The 19,375-nt window shown below is 45.3% G+C and overlaps 1 protein-coding gene across 4 annotated transcripts in view; it reads left to right on the top strand.

Annotated features, from left to right (window-relative positions):
* F13A1 (coagulation factor XIII A chain) overlaps positions 1-12,804 on the top strand; it is a 76,758-nt gene extending 63,954 nt beyond the window's left edge. For all 4 annotated transcript variants that reach the window (XM_054814599.1, XM_054814600.1, XM_054814598.1 and 1 more), the window contains 3 exons: positions 44-204; positions 3,176-3,312; positions 10,609-12,804. In XM_054814599.1, coding sequence (XP_054670574.1) covers positions 44-204; positions 3,176-3,312; positions 10,609-10,753 — 443 coding nt within the window. In that variant the 3' untranslated portion in view covers positions 10,754-12,804. The remainder of the gene's footprint in view (positions 1-43; positions 205-3,175; positions 3,313-10,608) is intronic.
* The last annotated feature ends 6,571 nt before the right edge of the window (positions 12,805-19,375 follow it).

The raw sequence follows: 19,375 nt of genomic DNA, 5'->3' as shown, positions 1-19,375 counted from the left end.
GATTGCTTCAGATGCCTTTTTTCTTTCCTGTGTCTCCCCTCAGCTAGCGCTTTCGATGTTGTGATCAAATCAAGTGAGTACCTGAGTGAGCTGCTGGACCAAGCCTCCTTTCATTTCTTTGTGACGGCACGGATCAATGAAACGGGGAAGATTCTGGCCACACAGAAGGCGACAGTCCTGGAAGTTCCCACCCTGCGGATCAAGGTAGCTCAAGGCTGTGGTGGAGGGGAGCGACCACCATGCTGTGTGCGGGCTGTTCTCTACAAGGTTGTCACATTGACTTCTGGGATGGAGGCGCGTATGTGTGCGTGCGTGCATGTTAAACCTTCAGTCTAACATGGACCTTGTAAAGCGGCAGCTCACTGGAGTGTACGAGGGTGTATAGGTATGTTATATATTGTACTGAGTATCCCTGAGGCTGACAGCATCACCAGTAGTAGAGAGCTGAAGTGATCTCAGAGGAGGAAGGAGGGGAAAAGATCTAAGAAAGCTGGAGAAACTCAAAGGGTAAGAGAGATTGCTCACTCAAGTCTTTAACTGCTTGAGAAGTCCATTATATTTAAAGGAACACAGCACAGAGGCCTCTTGCTGAAGAATGAAGGACACTGCTATTGAGGTGAATTTGCTTGGTAAGCTCCTGCAGGTATTGTAGAAAGTTTCTTCAAGCTTAGATGGGCTGCATAGATTTGAGACAATGCTTTCAGGATTTCAGTGCTTTGCTACCACTCTGTAAACGTACTGTCAGTGGACTTCCCTGAAAGTTCAAATATTTCTGCAGACGGTGGCATAGTACCTATGAAAATGTAAAAGTGTGTTGTCTGTGATAGGACAAGGACGCTATGTTACATGGCAAAGGCAGGGCTGAGATTTAGAGTTCTCAATTCATAACTGGGCATCCAAATAAATTGCTTCATTTTCAAAAGCGCTGAATCTCCATCTCCTTTGAATAATGTCATTTGGATCTGTTTTTTTCCTAATACTAAAAACCAAATCAGAACACCTGTTCAGGAAGCTTTATACAAACATGAATGCAGCTCCTTAAAATTCAGAACCTTGAAAGAAATCTAAGTTTATAGACCTTTTTCCCCCGTATATTTATTTGAACCAATGTTCAGGTTTCAATATAGTAATTTATGTAGCAACCACAGCATTCTGCAGAAAAAGCTTTTCAAAAAAAGTAGATCAAAACTGCAGTGAAGTTTGCAAAAAAAATCCACTCCATTTCATGATGTGCAGAAATGTCACAATGATCTGATCGGATTATTGGTATTTTCAAACAAAAGACTTTTTGTTTACTGAGAGAGGAAGTAAACCAGAGAGAGAAACTCCAAATACCTGTCTTCAATAACCAAATTTGAAAAGTAGAGAGTTCTTTCAATTCAATACTTAAACAGAACATCTTATACAGCATCCCCAATTTCAGCTTCAAAACAGTTTATCCTCCCTGTTGTTATGAAGAAAGGGTGCTTAGTATATACGATAGGTTGTTGTCCAATAACCACGTTTTCGAGTAAAACTGAGTTTGTGTCTTCTCTGCTTCTCTGTGATGTGTGAAAATACGCTGAAATTTTAATAGCTGGATTTTTTTAAGAGTGTGTGTGCATGTGTATATACCTATGTATTTATATAGGAAACTTTGCTTTATTGCTTTTTTAAGAAATCTGAGGAAGCTTATCTCCCTAGTTTTCTTGTCAGATTTCTTCATTGAATGTGACTGGCAGACTGGAGTTCTTAATGTGAGAGTAAAAGAGAAGAATGAAAAAACATATTTCCCTCATGTCTTTGGATACACTTTTGATCTTTCCCTGTTGGTCTAAGGAGATTGCCAAAGTTAACAGTTGAGGAAATTACACATGTTCTAATTTAGCTTGAGACCAGGTTACAAAAATAAGCTCAGCAAATACATATCATGGTCTCAGTTGCATGTCTGGGAGTTCAGGATGATTTTGAATCTTCCCATGTAACAGTGATCTTAAATGGGCGATCGAAATAAGGAGGACATAAGACTTCTAATTGGGCTAGGACTTCTGAAAATGTCACTGATATCTTTTTGCAAATTCAGGTTGCTAAATGCTGTTGAAAGCTTAGCTGTGCGAATCTCATCCTTTCCTCCAGTCCATATATCAGTAGTTGGTGAAGAGTGATCCCTTGGACTAGAGTCTCTTCAGCTTTTTGCAACTGTCATACTTGTTAAAAATTTGCAGGAGGGCTGCAGACCCCAGCAGAGCACTTTATTGACAAGATTTTCTTAGTTACCTTTCTCAAGGCCCTTTAAAGTAGTCCATGGACCAGCTGGGATCTGCCAGCCATAAGTTGAAAACCCTTGCCCGAGCCTTTTATATTCTGTGAGAAATGTTCGTTTCTAGGGGGAAAAAACCATGCATGTAGTCTTTGTTTAAAAACATGTTCATTTGGAAGTGTTTTCCAGGCAGCTGTATGAGGAAACTGATCTGAAGGGACAGACAGATCCCTTCAGCTGTGTACTGTAATACACGTGGCAGTCAACGCGATCACTGCTCATTAGTCTCGCAGTTTAGTATTTCCCAGCGCAAAACGTATTGCTTTTTTGCTATGTAATGGTTTTGGAGGACAACTGACTCTCAGGTCTACACAGCACGTGTGCAGGGTTAGAAGCCCTTCAGAACATGAGAGGTGGTTGGTTGCAAGGCAGGCAGAAGACAGGCACAACACTTTTGGGGTGTGCAAGCAATGCGACCCGATGTTTCTAACTTAGGCTAATAAGACCTGCCCTTCTCTTCTGGAGCTTGTGTCCTGAGCAGGCCATGCACTTCAGTGCTGGTGGGGAGCCTGGGGAGGGGGGCAGAGTCTCGGAGAGAGGTCCCCTCAGCCGGACTTGCCTTCAGTTGGACACTCAGCTCCAGGACTGTGCATGCAGATTTCTGGTTTTTTCTATGGAAATGAGATCCTGCCTCTTGACCTGCCGTGTGGCTTGAGGGAAAACTGCAATGGGTAGAAAAATCTGCAGTGGTACCTATGGGCCCATCCAACAATTTTCTTCTGACTAGGCTTCCTCTGCCTCATGCTGTTTTGCTGTGTGCTCCATTCCCCCTCCTCTCCTTCCTTGCAAGTCCTGTGTATTTAACCCTACAGATTTCACTGTGGGGCATTTTATTATTATCAGCTTGTGGAGTGCTATCCTTTCCTTATCTTGCAGACCCAAGGTGAGACGGTAGCTGGCAAAGAAATGTCTGTGACTGTGGAGTTCACCAATCCTCTGAAACAAACCCTGGAGAACGTCACGCTCCGCCTTGAGGGACCCGGTGTGCTGAGAACGATGAAAAAGGAGTTCAGGTAGGGAAGAAGGCACAACGAGCTGGGAGTTCATCCCCTGCTTGCTCATAGGAGGAAGCTTACAAGAGACACTTAACTAATGCTGCAGTGAGTAATTCAATTCAAACACTCTCTCCTTACTTTAAAATTCAATACACAGGGGAGCTATAGGTCTCAATAGTCAGAAGAAGTCAGGCTGTCCAGAGAGACTGTGCAGAGAGACTGTGAGAGCATTTCATCTGTTCAGTACCAGTGTTGGAGGATGGGATAGTGGTTGTGGGTAGTTGCTAATGCAGCCTGACTTTACTTTTTCACTGTTATTACATTATTTTTAGTGCTTGACAATAGCACCTACAAGCTGATATCACAGAAAGACAGACAGATTTATCCTTCACATGAAGTGTTTACTGCCACTTGCTCAGTATGTGCAAATCAAGTCCTGTGCTGTTTTTCAAAAAGGGCTTTTCTCCACTCGTGTTAATCATGATTATACAAGCCACTCAGGTACCTCAGATGATCTTTGCAAGCTTATGTCAAGACACAAAATGTGCGTTGGATGTAGCAGAGCCCTCTGGTACAGCTGCAGTGGGTGTGCGAGCACACAGCTCCCCCTCACAGCACCACTGCAGAAGGACTGCCCTGGCACAGAGGTGTGTTCCCAAAACAGGGTGGACTCAAGCCCGAGGGAAAGGAAAGTCCTTCAGCCACCTTCGTTACATGCAGAGTTGCACCTCACGCTGACACAGCGGTACCCATATGCTCAGCAGGTTGTTTCCTAAACCCTCTTTCCATTAGAGTTCAGTGTTACAAGCTCAGCATTAGCCAGTTCCAGGATATATAACTGAGATCCTTGGAAAATTTTGCAGCCATTGCTTAGTCTTGGGCAGCCAAAGCAATGTTATCTATCATTACCTGAGCTGATGGTCCCCAGGTGTGTGCAAAAGGAGTTTGAAAAACTGCCTGTGCTTCAGCAGCTGCATAAATTGTCAGCATTATCTGCAGCTAGTAGGGGAGGTCTGAGCCTTATTGCACCTGGGCCAGGGATAAAAAGATCAAAACCAGTCTCCAGAGTGGAGCTGGATAGAAAAATGACTGTGAAAGGGCATCATACTGTGCTTGCTTTGTGCACGTGGTATGTCACAGACGCTGCTGAACATGACTCAGCACAGTCCACACAAGTTACACAAGTTGCAGCAATAGCCCTCATTGCTGCCCAGCCGTGCCAGCCTCCCCTGTTGTTCTGCATCCTTCTCAATCCAAAAGCTGCCATGGACTGTTCTCACCTTCAAGGATGCAGAAGTTGTCAGGTGCATCAAAGGCACAGGAGTTAGGGAGAAAAATGACTCACAGAACAGACGTCATTTTCCTTCAAGTCACCATGTTTTCCCCTTTTCAGGAGTGCCCTTGATATCATTTAAAATGGAAATGGATCAGCTTAGTCATTTGAACATTTAACTTCTCTGAGATGAATGAAGGCTGCAGGTTATACACACAGAGGACAGAGCAGGGGGCAGTTGTAGTTTATTTAAATAATAATCATATTTGCCTCCATGAATTCAGAGTGATAAATGGCTCGGGTGTGGTGATGGCTCAGCGTATTACGCAGAACCATTCATCACTGAATTCTCTCCCAGGAAAATCAGATTAGGGTGGCTTTACTCCATTTGCAAAGAGAATTAAACCTATTCTAGGCTTTCCCCACCCTTCCACTGCTTCCCTGTCCATCAGGGACTGTCACATATGGGATGTGGTGTTGCAATTCTTTGTGGGGATGAGACTATTGACCTCTCTGTATTTTTAAGGTAGCTTTTCTGTATCACTTGGGTGATTCCACAAAACAAGTATGTGTGATCCAGCTGATACAACATTATTCTGGGAATGAAGTGGCTTGGGGGCTTCAGTCTTGACCATCCATAAAGACTATATAGTGATATTTAGCTATTAGCCTTGGATAGATGAGAATCATGACTTATGGAAAATCCTTTGGCAGCATCAATTCCTACATGGGGCATAGTCTTTGCATGACAAATGAGAATTAACCAGGCAGCGATGGATAGTGTTAAAAGGGTTTTAGCCAAGCATGCATTCACACTAGCAGGTAAGTCACTTTGGGTGTTTCTACATGTCAAAGCTCAGATAGAATTAGCATTTGCAGAGAGAAGCAAGTTGTTTTAGAAGTAGGACAGTAGAGAAACAGTAAAAGGTGGGTTTAGTTTCCTAGCACAGCTGTTGTCTTCCTGCACAGACATGTATATATCTAAATATGTGGGCACCAGTGACACAGCCAGGGGCAGTCTAAGGAGCATCAAGAAGGATTACAGAGCCCTGGGAGCAGCGGTAAGGGACTCTGGAGTGCAGGTAGTTTTTTCATCAATCCTCCCAAAGGGAAGGGGTATGAAAGGGCCAGTTGAATCTGGCAAGTCAACAAATGGTCACAGGACTGGTGCCACAGCCAGGGGTTCAGCTACTTAGGCCATGGGACTCACTTTGAGAAACTTGGTCTAGTGCGGGCTGATGGAGTCCATCTGCCAGGGAAGGGGAAGAGCATCTTCGGTCACAGGCTGGTGAAGAGGGCTTTAAACTAAAGTTGCTGAGGGAGGGGAACCTCAATCAATCCCACTCCTATTAGTTTGATGCCAGTGCCAGCAATAGATGCCCAGAGCCTGGAGAAGGATCACAGGTCAGCAGGAGAGCACCTGAAGTGCAGCACAAAGGAATTCCAGCCACTCTAGCCAGTCAGTCACCTTCATCGGGGGCCTCTATGCAAATGCACGTACCGTGGGGAATAAATAATAGAAATTGGAGATGTGCACGCACCTGCAAGGCTATGAACTCATTGGCATCACGGAGACATGGTGGGATGGCTCCTGTGGCTGGCGTGTTGGAATGGAAGGAAACAGGCTCTTTAGGACGGACAGGCAGGGGACATGAGGAGGTCTACACCAATGACCAGCTGGAGTGCATGGAGCTCCACCTGGGCATGGATGAGGAGCTGACCAAGAGCTTACACGTCAGGATTAAAGGGAGGGCAGGGACAAGGGACATTATACTGGGGATCTGCTACAGGCCACCCAAGCAGGAAGACCGAGCAGATGAGGCCCTTTATAGACAGACAGGAGCAGGCTCATGTCCACAAGCCCTGGTCCTCATGGGGGACTTACACCACCCCAATATCTGTTGGAGGGACAACACAGTAGAGCATAAGAAATCCAGGAGGTTCCTGGAATGCGTTGATGAGAACTTCCTTCTCCAAGTGATAGAGAAGCCTGTGCTGAGGAGAGGTTCCATGCTGGACCTTGTTCTCACCAACAAAGAGGGGCTGGTAGGGAATGTGAAGCTCAAGGGCAGCCTTGACTGCAGTGATTGTGAAATGCAGGTGTTCAAGATCCTTAGGGCAGCAAGGAGAGCACTCAGCAAGCTCACTGCCCTGGACTTCAGGAGAGCAGACTTTGGCCTCTTCAGGGATCTGCTTGGTAGAATACCATGGGACAAAGCCCTGGAAGGAAGAGGGGCCCAAGACAGCTGGCTAATATTCAAGGGTCACCTCCTCCAAGCTCAGGAGTGATGCATCCCAACAAAGAGGAACTAAGGCAAAACCACCCAGAGGCCTGCATCGATGAACAAGGAGCTCCTAGGCTAACTCAAACACAGACAGGAAGCCTAGAGAGGGTGGAAGCAAGGGCAGGTAGCCTGGGAGGAATACAGTGAAACTGTCCAAGCAGCCAGGGATGAGGTTAGGAAAGCTAAAGCCCTGATAGAATTAAATCTGACCAGGGACATCAAGGGCAACTGGAAGAGCTTTGATAGGTACATCAGTGATAAAAGGAAGAATAGGGAAAATGTAGGCCATCTCTGGAAGGAAACGGGAGACCTGGTTACCCAGGATATGGAGAAGGCTGAGGTAGTCCATGACTTTTTTGCTTCAGTCTTCACCAGCAAGTACTCTAGCCACACCACCCAAGTCACAGAAGGCAAAGGCAGGGACTGGGAGAAGGAAGAACCACCCACTGCAGCAGAAGATCAGGTTTGAGAATATCTAAGGAACCTGAAGGTGCACAAGTCCATGGGACCTGATGAGATGCATCCATGGGTCCTGAGGGAAGCGGCGGATGAAGTTTCTAAGCTGTTATCCATTGTATTTGAGAAGTCACGGCAGTCCGGTGAAGTTCACACTGACTGGAAAAGGGGAAGCATAACCCTCACTTTTAAGAAAGGAAAAAAGGAAGACCCAGGGAACTACAGGCCGGTCAGTCTCACCTGCGTGCCTGGCAACATTATGGAGCAGACCCTCCTGGAGACTGTGCTCAGGCACATGGAAAATAGGGAGGTGATTGGTTACAGCCAAACACGGCTTCACTAAGGGCAAATCGTGCCTGACAAACTTGGTGGCCTGCTATGATGGGGTTACAGTGTCGGTGGATAAGGGAAGGGCAACTGGCATCATCTACCTGGACTTGTGCAAGGCATTTGACACTGTCTCACACGACATCCTTGTCTCTAAATTGGAGAGACATGGATTCGATGGATGGACCACTTGGTGGATAAGGAATTGGCTGGATGGCCGCACTCAAAGAGTTGCAGTCAACGGCTCAATGTCCAAGTGGAGAACGGTGACGAGCAGTGTTCCTCAGGGGTTGGTACTGGGACCGGCACTGTTCAACATCTTTGTTGGTGACATGGACAGTGGGATCAAGTGCACCCTCAGCAAGTTTGCTGACGACACCAAGCTGTGTGGTGTGGTTGACACGCTGGAGGGAAGGGATGCCATCCAGAGGGACCTTGACAGGCTGGGGAGGTGGGCCCATGCAAAACGCATGAAGTTCAACAAGGCCAAGTGCAAGGTCCTGCATGTGGGTCGGGGCAATCCCAAGCACGACTATCGGCTGGGCGAGGAATGGATTGAAAGCAGCCCTGAGGAGAAGGACTTGGGGGTATTGATTGATGAGAAGCTCAACATGAGCCGGCAATGTGCACTTGCAGCCCAGAAAGCCAACCGTGTCCTGGGCTGCCTCAAGAGAGGTGTGACCAGCAGGTCGAGGGAGGTGATCCTGCCCCTCTACTCCGCTCTGGTGAGACCCCACCTGGAGTACTGCATCCAGCTCTGGGGGCTCCAGTACAGGAGAGACATGGAGCTGTTGGAGCGAGTCCAGAGGAGGGCCACGAAGCTGATCAGAGGGCTGGAGCACCTCTCCTATGAGGACAGGCTGAGAGAGTTGGGGTTGTTGAGCCTGGAGAAAAGGCGGCTCCGGGGAGATCTAATTGCACCTTTCTAGTACCTAAAGGGGGCCTACAGGAAAGCTGGTGAGGGACTGTTTATCAGGGAGTGTAGTGACAGGACAAGGGGTAATGGGTTTAAGCTGAAGGAGGGTCGATTTAGATTAGATGTTAGAAGGAAATTCTTTACTGTTAAGAGTGGTGAGGCACTGGAACATGTTGCCCAGAGAGGTTGTGGCTGCCCCTGGATCCCTGGAAGTGTTCAAGGCCAGGTTGGATGGGGCTTTGGGCAACCTGGTCTAGTGGAGGGTGTCCCTGCCCATGGCAGGGGGGTTGGAACTAGATGACCTTCAAGATCCCTTCCAACCCAAACCATTCTATGGTTCTGATATATATATATATATGCAGAGATGATAGCACTATAAATCAGACCCTCTCTCACTGGGGCCTTGTGAAGACGTGGTCTGGAAACTTTCATCCCTAGAGAATATGGGCCCCTAGTACTCAAGAAAGTAGATTGAACCTTACTGCACAGCAGACTTGTATAGTATCTTCTTCACTTTCCATACGGCTAATCCCTTGCTGGTCATGCCCATAAACTCTAAATTTAAGAAGGTATTTAACCTCACGCAGCAATTGAAGTCATTGCTTTATCGTGCTAACATTTTAGTGGGCATTTGGTGGAACAGGCAGGCCAACTGAGGGGAACAGAATCTCTCTCGTTAAGAACAAAGATAAAAAGAGGCAAAACACTTGCTGGAAGCAGTCTGCATGTGCTCACACCAAAAATATGATCTTCATCTGCTTTTTCTTTTCTAAGAGTAGGTACATGCCCCAGAGTACCTATGACTGTATATGCAAAATGCAATGCAGTGCCATGTGGAGATACCTAAGCTAACCTCTAAGGAGCTAGAATACCTCTCATTTTAGCACTTGCACTGAAACAAATCTTCAGGTGGGAAGATCCCAGGCTAGCTCATTCAGAGCTAATTAAGGTTTCTTGTCTTGTGGCAACTTGTGCTAAGCCTGGGCAGTCATTTCTGTCCTGACCCTGGCACAAGACAAGGTATCTGAGAGCTAAATCTTACCAGATGGGAATTTGAAACGGTGACTAAAGTTTAGGCTTACTTTACTCTCACTTTATTCTTTTGTTTGCAGAGTACCACAGCCATGTAAGACGAGAACACTGGCTAAATTCATAATCCTCTTAATGCTGAGGAAAAGTACATTCATTTTTATAAATAGCTTCCCCACTACACTACCTTCTCCATTGGTCCCTTTGGAGCAGCTGTATCCTGACGTCTCCCAAACAAAATCAATCAATCAATCATCAATCAATATCAGTCTTCAAAATCTGTACATAGAACATAGTGAAAGCACTGAGAAAACACAGAAAACCAATACTCGAGGCTCTCCTTGCATCTTAATTGTAGCTAAAATTGAAAATCAAGAGTAGCACAGAATACAGTTGCTTTATAGTATGAGTTATCAAGAGTCATACATAATGTAAAAGAGTAACTGCTAACAGCAGGACTCCCAAAACCACTTTGACTTATTTGTATGGACATGAAAAAGTCATCTGAAGTGGCCAGTGAGATCTGCTGATGTTACAACTGTGGCAGAGTGGTACAGGGTAGGAGTTGATGAGTGGCTCAGTATCTCATCAGCACTGCATTGGGTTTGCATGGGAATGCCCTGGACACTTTGTAAGAAGGACTTATTTAATCATTTAAGGAATCACCAACAGGCTATAGGCTATAATAAACAGGTAAAATGGAATTATAAAGTAGAAAAAAATATGTTAGCTATAAAGAAGATCATTCTGAAAGTGATCATGAGAGGAAGTGACAGGAGGCAGAGAAAAACTGATTCATTTTGGAAATTTAAAATTAGCCTGGAGGAAAGGCTAGAAAAGGCTTTGACAGAGTCAGTTCTGCGAGGAATAGAAGATGGAGGGAATAATTTATAGGACACTTATGAGAATGAGTGAAACAAAAAATTTGAGACCTGTTATACTGTCCACCTTCAGTTTCTCCAGTTGTGGGTGAGGTTGAGAGCATTGGCTGACTGATCACAATATTGTTACTTTTCTTTTTCTTACAGGCAAATCCCAATGAACTCTACCTTGATCTGGGAAGTAAAATGCATCCCAAAACGACCAGGGTTACGAAAGCTGATTGCAAGCCTGAATTGTGATGCTTTGAGGCATGTGTATGGGGAGCTGAACGTCCAGATTCAGAAACCATGAACAAAGGTGCTGCCTTCATCTCTCGTTTAGCTATATTTCAAAATATCAGGTTGGGGGTGGGGGGGGAAGAGGTAGAAATCTACTTATTGTTAATTTGGTCATCCTTGTGCTGAACAAAATTTAGTAAAGAAAAGTAATCAGTAACACTGGGGAGAACTTGAAAAAGCACCTGGATAGTGAATGATTTAAAATTAGATACACGTAATTAAAGGCAATTCTAGGCCATGTTATTCCTATAGTTCACTTGTATTTATGGTCTTTTGCATTAGTGCTGTAAGGGAATCTGGAAAGCTGCATTCACCAAAGTAGTCTGAACTTTAGTTTTAATTAAGGCCTGATATTTCACTGAAAAGAAGAAAAAAAGAACCCAGTGTTATAAATTCTTAGACTGAATTACACAACGTTATGGCAGATCATTCAGGCTGCAATAAAACCAGGTATTTCTAGCTAAAGGGACTGCGTTATCTTAGTGTTACAATTTTTCAGTTCTTGGAGAGCTCGCTTTGCTGGAAGCGTCTCTCAGGATGTGTTATCTCCAGAATATTCCCAGCTTCCTCTTGCTGCTTCCCTATGCTTTTTCTTTTACTCTTCCATGTGTACTCACTCCTTTATTTCATGCCCTCATCCCACCCCATACGCTGTTGTTGTGTTGTTCCTCTCCTCTGCTTGACGAAATACCAGAGTTCATCACACCAAACTTGCGTTTCCTCGTCACATCTCCTTTGTATGGTGTGGTCTGTCTTCATCCTTTTCTTCTCTCCTGAACCCCACCCTGTAGCCCCATTTCCCTTGTGTGTGTGTCAGGGGGTTCCCTGCCCAGGAGCACTCCAGGCTCTGCCAGCCAGTAAATGGGGAGAAGGAGAGAGGAATAGAGGGGGCAGTGTGAGGGTTTTCTCCTGCCAGCCCCACAAGCCTAGCAAATACCCTGCACTGGAGCTGCCATCTGAGGATGAGTCTAGACTAAACCATGACTGAAAGTTCCCTGGGAATCACGGCTACTGCAGAATGAAGTCGTGTTACATGAGCAACCCCAGGAAGACAGAGGGACACAAACTCAGCTGCAAAAAGAATAAAGATGTATCCTGAGAGTCAGAAACTCCACAAGCTGGGTCTGCTTCCTGCCTTTTGCAGCATATTCCTCTGTGAGGTACAATGGGGCCTCCCAAGGCATCGCTCCTCCCCTGAGGACCTTCTGGCCCAGAGGCTGCTCTGAATCCGTGGTTTCCATTAGTATTCCATGCAGGGTATCACTCCATCCTAAGCCACATACCCCATCGTGCTAGGGCGGCAGGAGGGCGTGAGTGTGTTCATTTCTCATCTCCCCTGAAATCCTTTTCGGGAGCTTTTTCCACAAGAGAAAGATGCACGTGCCACAAGCCGTGGCAACTCCTCTCCACTGGCCATAGTGTATAAGAGCACATCCCATACTAACAGCAGAAGCGAGCTAACTGAGCTTCCGAAGAAATTAAAAGAAGCCTCATGCTCATTAAACGCTGGGGCTTTCTTGTGCTGTGTATGACTGTGTCATTTTGTGGTCTCATTAGTGAAAAAGCAACAGAGATGACTTGCCTTCTGCTCCTCTTCTTGCCACACATTGCCTCCTGCAAAGCCTGTGGCCAGCTGTTAAAAATAAGCAAGTCCTGGGAGGGGAGGAATGCAGGCTGCTCTTTTGCTAAAGTATGTGGAACAAAGCAAAGGTTCACACCAGCTTATATGCTCAATGAGTACCCCTGGACCCAGGAACACCAGACTTTTGGGGACTTTCACTTCAGGCATGGACACACACTCATTTTGTACAGCTTATGTGACCACATTAGAAACTCTGCAATGTCAATGTCTCCCAAATAAGTCCTCTGGGGTACAAGGGACTGAACAGTGTGTTGTAAATGCAAGGTGACAATCTCTGTTAAGTAATTAAGCAGTCCTACCAAAGCCTACATCATCTAATAAAACTACCCATTTTTTGCCCTTGCATATAAACCTGCTTTCCATTACAGACTTTTTATAACCACAGTGTAATAAGAATTTGAAATAAAGCATATCTGATTGCACTTGTGTCTTATGTTCTGTATTTTGACCAATCACTTCTACGTAGAAGCACTATAGATACCGCTTGCTGCATCTTAATTGTAAAAGTTAAAAGATTTGCTTCTGAGCCATGTTAATAAAGGTGCCTTTTTTGGTGCTAAGGAGAAAACCCTATCTTTATTTTAAAAAAACCCCAAACATACAAACAACCATTTATAGGCTCAGTTTAACTATTTGCCTTTGTTTTTCTTTCTGTTTTAACAACTGATTATACCTAATGCGCTGGAGAAGGTGACAATTTCCAGGCCACATCACAGTGCCAGCAAAGAGAATTCCCAGATTCCCCTGGAAATTGCTTTAACATGTCAGAGCCATTAAGTGGCTGGTGTGCTCCTAATTACATCCTACATCCCACTTCTAAAGTATGTTTCTCTCAACTAAATATTTCAAGGCATTTTAATAACGGTTGTTAGGCTGAACAATGTTCACCAGGAGACAGAAAGTATTTTTATTGATAGTTTACAGAGGGGTATATTGAAGTAAAGAGGAGTTCAGTGATGACTGGGATTAGAGGCCAGGGATGTCACCAGCCCTTGGCATTACCAGCCTGCTCGCTCTGTACAGAACTGCTCACAAAAACCTAAGGACAAAACAAGGATGGCCACTAAGATTTCAGCCACTCATCACTCTGTGGATGGGCTGTCACATGAATCTTGGTGAAAATGTGACTGAAGAAGCCGTGAATGCTGTGATAGCACTATATGTACACATAGGAAATAATAATCAATCAATTGATAATAAGGTCCGATTGGCAACTCCAGATCTGGAAGATCTTTGAACCTGAAGAGTTGGAGGTCAAACTCTTCAGATAAGGGTCTCTTCTGAGGGGGGTGAACTTCACATCTCAGAGATGGACTGAGGAGGAAAACATCACCCCTGCCTCCACAGAGTGCACGCTCCAGCAGCTCAGGGAAGCCAAGTACAAATAAAGGTCTGTGCACTCCTGAAATCACACTTCATTTGTTACCAACTTGTTACATCCAAGCTACAGAGCAGGTTTCTTCACTTCTCATCAATTTGTCACATTCAAAATCTTGTTAACAACCACCTTAACAACACACCTTACAGGAAGACCTAGGAAGAATATATTGTTAGTCTTATTAAAAATAGTCTAATCAAAGAATTATTATTAGTTGAGATAATTAGGTGATGGAATTATATTCTTGTATTTTTATTACAATGATACTAACACTTATAGTCCAAATTATATCAGGTAAAACCAATACACATAAACTTCCTGGCATACTCCCCTTTCTCTGCTTTTATATGCTCCACTACACTGCCCCCCGATGTCTTCAGTCTGGGGTGCGGGCATGTGTAACAGCAAGTCATCAGTGACCCAGGTCTTCCCCCAAGCAGAGTCTGACATTAGCGGGGAGAGTTTCTCTTCCTCTTTGCTGGGATAAGCACAACTGAAAATTTCTTCCTCCTCACCCTGTGACCCACCAGAGGTCATTTTTGTGTGCTTACTACTACACTCCACATCTCATTCTTTCTTCATTGGCTCACAACTCCACAGTAGATCCAAATTTTCTATATGTGATACATTTCACATGTGTTGGGTACTTGTTTGTTCTCCATTGTTACTTCTAAAATTTGTCCTACCCACCTGCTATGGTTGCACCCTTTGATGACCAATAATTAAACACTGGAGATGTATTTGTAGCCTGAGGCCTCCAACATCATCCTATACCTGTGCTGCCAGGGCCCCTGTTATCATCCCATGCTACTGATCCTTTACGCTGCATTTTATTTTGGGGTTATAAATAGTTCATTCTACACAGAATAACCACCTGCTATTACTGTCTATTAGTTATAAAATGTACATACACCATGAAATTGGATAAAACAAAGCAAAAGCTAAAACAAAGTCAGTGGTAGATATCAAGTCATTAGATAATTGCTCTTACAGCTAAACAAAGCACAGAAAAAGCCTGACAAGTCCTGACGCCTGTGTTGCTAGCATATCATCAAGCTGTGACCTTTCACAAGCAATGGCAGCATCTTATTTGCAGAACAAAATCAGAGAATGTGACTGAGCATTGGCTTTTCCAGTGAGTGGTGCTGCCAGTGATAATTGGTTTGAACTGAAACTAATCAATAAATGCTCTGCTAAAGGGGTGACACCCCTGGCTCCCTGCCCTTTTTTTCTGCTGGGGGTTTATATACCACCCTTTCCTCAACATATTGCTTTCATGTTTGTTCTTGCTTTTCCTGAGGAGGAGGCGGAGGCAGAGGCTGTTGGTGCCAGCTTCTGAACGTGGGTAATGGTGCAATGGAAGAAGATGACCAGGTCAGAGATGTGGGAAAAGTGTTTGAGCTTGTTCAAGCCAAAATTAATAGCGCTGTTCTGAAGAACAAAAATCAAAGTATACTGTGAGTGTTGATGGAAGGAGAGGGATTGTCCTGTAGATTGGTGCTGGCATGATAGCTGGTACCCAATAGGGATGTGATATGTACACTGGAGTAGCACTTGTAATGGAAGACAGTGCCTGAGAGAAGCTAGGAGGTTTTGACATACAGATGAGAGGGATTTACTCAGTGTTTAAATGCAAAGGTGAAAAAAAAAGAGTTGAATATTGAAGAAAGAAAACAAGGACCATATGCTAAAGAGGGAAAATATGGCCAAAATGATGCAAAGGGAAGACTCCTGGTGGGGAGAGGTGGGGGGGAAGAGAAAGCTGTAAGAGAGGAAGACCCCAAGGCTATGTTGCCTAATGTAGGGAGTCAACAGGAGAGACTGGCCGTGGTGGCAGAAGGCAGACCTCCTGTCCATCACTGGCCATGGGCTGGCAGCACAGGGATTCACCCCCTCTGCAGATGGGTCTGTAAGCCCATGCTGAGGGCCACAACTAGGCTCAGAAGCAAGCTTTGTTTGCACGGCTGGCAAATCTTGGGGAAGAAGTCAGAAGGTGGGTTGGGTGCCGGAAACCTGGGCACTGTGGGGCAGTCAGCAGGTGCAAACCAACTGCATGGCTGAGTGTACATTATGAAGAGATCCAGGCTGGGCTTGGCATTTTCTTTAAGTCACCTTCAGCCCAGCCTGAATGTGGTTGTGTTTATCTATCTGGCCTCCTCAGTATTAGTCCAGGAATAAAAGTGACCCCTTGCAACTGTTTGCTCAACTCCTGGTTTTGGCTACCACAGCTCACACAACAGCCTGATGTACAGTGTGAGCAGCACCATTAGGTCAAAGCACAAGCAACACGTAGGCAGGATACTATGGATACAGAGGGCTAGAGCTCACCTGCAGCGTGCTGTCTCCTGCAGCAATAATCCTTGCATACAAGTTGTATGACAGTTTCTTCAGAAGCTACCAACTTATGGAAATAGCATTGAACAAACTTCCAACGTGGAAGGTATAAATACATCAGCTTACCCAAAAATCTTTTGAAGGAGATCCAACAGCAGGCAGACTGGCAAAGTGACAGAGGAGGAATAATGGGCACTCTCACTGTCGACTAGGTAACAATTGTGCTCTTTGGTGCCCGAGTTGTGAGCTCTGAATTAGAGAACTTGTGCATTAGAAACATCATGAATTAAGCAATGAATTGGTGAATTCACATGTTAGACTAGTCTGTACAAAGGGGATTTAGCTCTTATTTGAAGTTTTCTTATCTATATCTAGTGTGTTCATAAAATAAAGTTTAATTTACAGAGTACATTGTCCTGTAAATTTGAGTGATCCAAATGGATCGTAACACCCCTGATCATGAGAAGTAGGAAATGTCTGATCTAGTGAAAACTACAGTAGCAATGAGTGGCATTGCAGGTGCAGGTATTTTGCTTATGCTACAGTAGCCTCCTTGTTGGGCACAAATGCAATGTGGTCTCTCTGGTAGCTTTGGAGGCTTTTTCTTTTGTGAGCTTCTGCAGCTTTGTTAGCTTTTAACATCTGCCACAGATTTGGGAAAGGAGTTCTCCAGGTGTGCTATCAACAGATATGAAGAACCATCTCATATTTACTTTGAACCTTGTTCTCCTACTGATCTCATTTGATGCTGTATATCTCTGGTAGTGAAAGAATCAGGGAAAACTTCTTCCCTCTCCAACATGCAGTCTATAATTTCATAGATTTCTGTACTGTATTTCCCCCAAATCACATGTTTTTCAAACTTAGGAGTCTTACCTTAGTCACTCTGGGCATGGATATTGTTCCATGCCTGTGATCATTTTTGTTTCTCTCCTCTGAACTTCTCCCAATATTAAATCACTCTACGTCCATGGGACCTGATGAGTTGCATCCGCAGGTCTTGAGGGAACTGGCAGATGAAGTGGCCAGGCCACTCGCCATCATATTTGAGAAGTCCTGGAAGTCCAGCGAAGTTCCCGCTGACTGGAAGAGGGGGAACATAACCCCCATTTTTAAGAAGGGTAAAAAGGAAGACCCAGGGAACTACAGGCCGGTCAGTCTCACCTGCGTGCCTGGCAACATTATGGAGCAGACCCTCCTGGAGACTGTGCTCAGGCACATGGAAAATAGGGAGGTGATTGGTGACAGCCAACACAGCTTCACTAAGGGCAAATCGTGCCTGACTAACTTGGTGGCCTGCTATGATGGGGTTACAGCGTCGGTGGATAAGGGAAGGGCAACTGGCATCATCTACCTGGACTTGTGCAAGGCATTTGACTCTGTCCCACATGACATCCTTGTCTCTAAATTGGAGAGACATGGATTCGATGGATGGACCACTTGGTGGATAAGGAATTGGCTGGATGGCCGCACTCAAAGAGTTGCAGTCAACGGCTCAATGTCCAAATGGAGAACGGTGACGAGCAGTGTTCCTCAGGGGTTGGTACTGGGACCGGCACTGTTCAACATCTTTGTTGGTGACATGGACAGTGGGATCAAGTGCACCCTCAGCAAGTTTGCTGACGACACCAAGCTGTGTGGTGTGGTTGACACGCTGGAGGGAAGGGATGCCATCCAGAGGGACCTTGACAGGCTGGGGAGGTGGGCCTGTGCAAAATGCATGAAGTTCAACAAGGCCAAGTGCAAGGTCCTGCATGTGGGTCGGGGCAATCCCAAGCACGACTATCGGCTGGGCGAGGAATGGATTGAAAGCAGCCCTGAGGAGAAGGACTTGGGGGTATTGATTGATGAGAAGCTCAACATGAGCTGGCAATGTGCACTTGCAGCCCGGAAAGCCAACCGTGTCCTGGGCTGCCTCAAAAGAGGCGTGACCAGCAGGTCGAGGGAGGTGATCCTGCCCCTCTACTCTGCTCTTGTGAGACCCCACCTGGAGTACTGCATCCAGCTCTGGGGGCTCCAGTACAGGAGAGACATGGAGCTGTTGGAGCAAGTCCAGAGGAGGGCCACAGAGATGATCAGAGGGCTGGAGCACCTCTCCTATGAGGACAGGCTGAGAGAGTTGGGGTTGTTCAGCCTGGAGAAAAGGCGGCTCCAGGGAGATCTAATTGCGCCTTTCTAGTACCTGAAGGGGGCCTACAGGAAAGCTGGTGAGGGACTGTTTATCAGGGAGTGTAGTGACAGGACAAGGGGTAATGGGTTTAAGCTGAAGGAGGGTCGATTTAGATTAGATGTTAGAAAGAAATTCTTTACTGTTAAGAGTGGTGAGGCACTGGAACAGGTTGCCCAGAGAAGCTGTGGCTGCCCCTGGATCCCTGGAAGTGTTTAAGGCCAGGTTGGATGAGGCTTTGGGCAACATGGTCTAGTGGAGGGTGTCCCTGCCCATGGCAGAGGTGTTGGAACTAGATGACCTTCAAGATCCCTTCCAACCCAAACCATTCTATGATTCTATGATTCTATGTACCATTTAAAAAGAAGACAGCTGTTTTAAGCATCTTTATTTTGAAAGGACGGTGCTAATGAGTGAATGGCCTACCTGCGCAGGGACAATGTAGGTCTGTTGGCATCCAGGTTCATTAGGTTAAACCTGGACCCAACTGTGGCTGAAACAAATACATTCAAAATCTGCCCTGGCTGCAAGCTCTGTACACTCAAGGTTGAACATATCTTGTTCTTTTGCATAGAGTGTTTCATGAAATCCTCACTGTCTCATACAACCACCAGTGTGACTGCCCTTGAAAAGACCATGGGTCGGCTTTCTGCAACAATTTACTGATAAGGAGTAGGGCATTAACATTTGAAAACTAGCTGATTTTTTTCATCACTATGTAGGTTCATAGTGTTCTGAGATGCTCTTAAATGTTGTCTGCATTCTGCTCTTCTTCACAGTAAATATGTCTCAATATCACAGTGGTTGTGTGGTGCCCTTCAGGTTGTTTTATCTGATTACAAAATTTCTCTGTTTGGAAATAGCCTGCAGAATAATAGTGAAAGGCTGCTGTGAACTTCAGACAACTGAACAGCCGAAACCTCATGGACTAACGGGTAAATCCAGTGAGCTGTAACTCAGTTTTAATATTCTTAAGCTATATTTTCATTAGTAAGTTTAACAGGAGCAGATCTGTAGAGTGAAATGGGTGGTGTTGAGTATCCAGTAGCTACATTGTGTTTTGGAGGGTTCACATTGGACGTGCCCGTCTGGCCTGAGTGGCTATGAGCATTTG

This window comes from Grus americana, chromosome 2, assembly GCF_028858705.1.
Source record: "Grus americana isolate bGruAme1 chromosome 2, bGruAme1.mat, whole genome shotgun sequence".
NCBI lineage: Eukaryota > Metazoa > Chordata > Aves > Gruiformes > Gruidae > Grus > Grus americana.
This window is presented reverse-complemented; position numbering and strand designations above follow the sequence as displayed.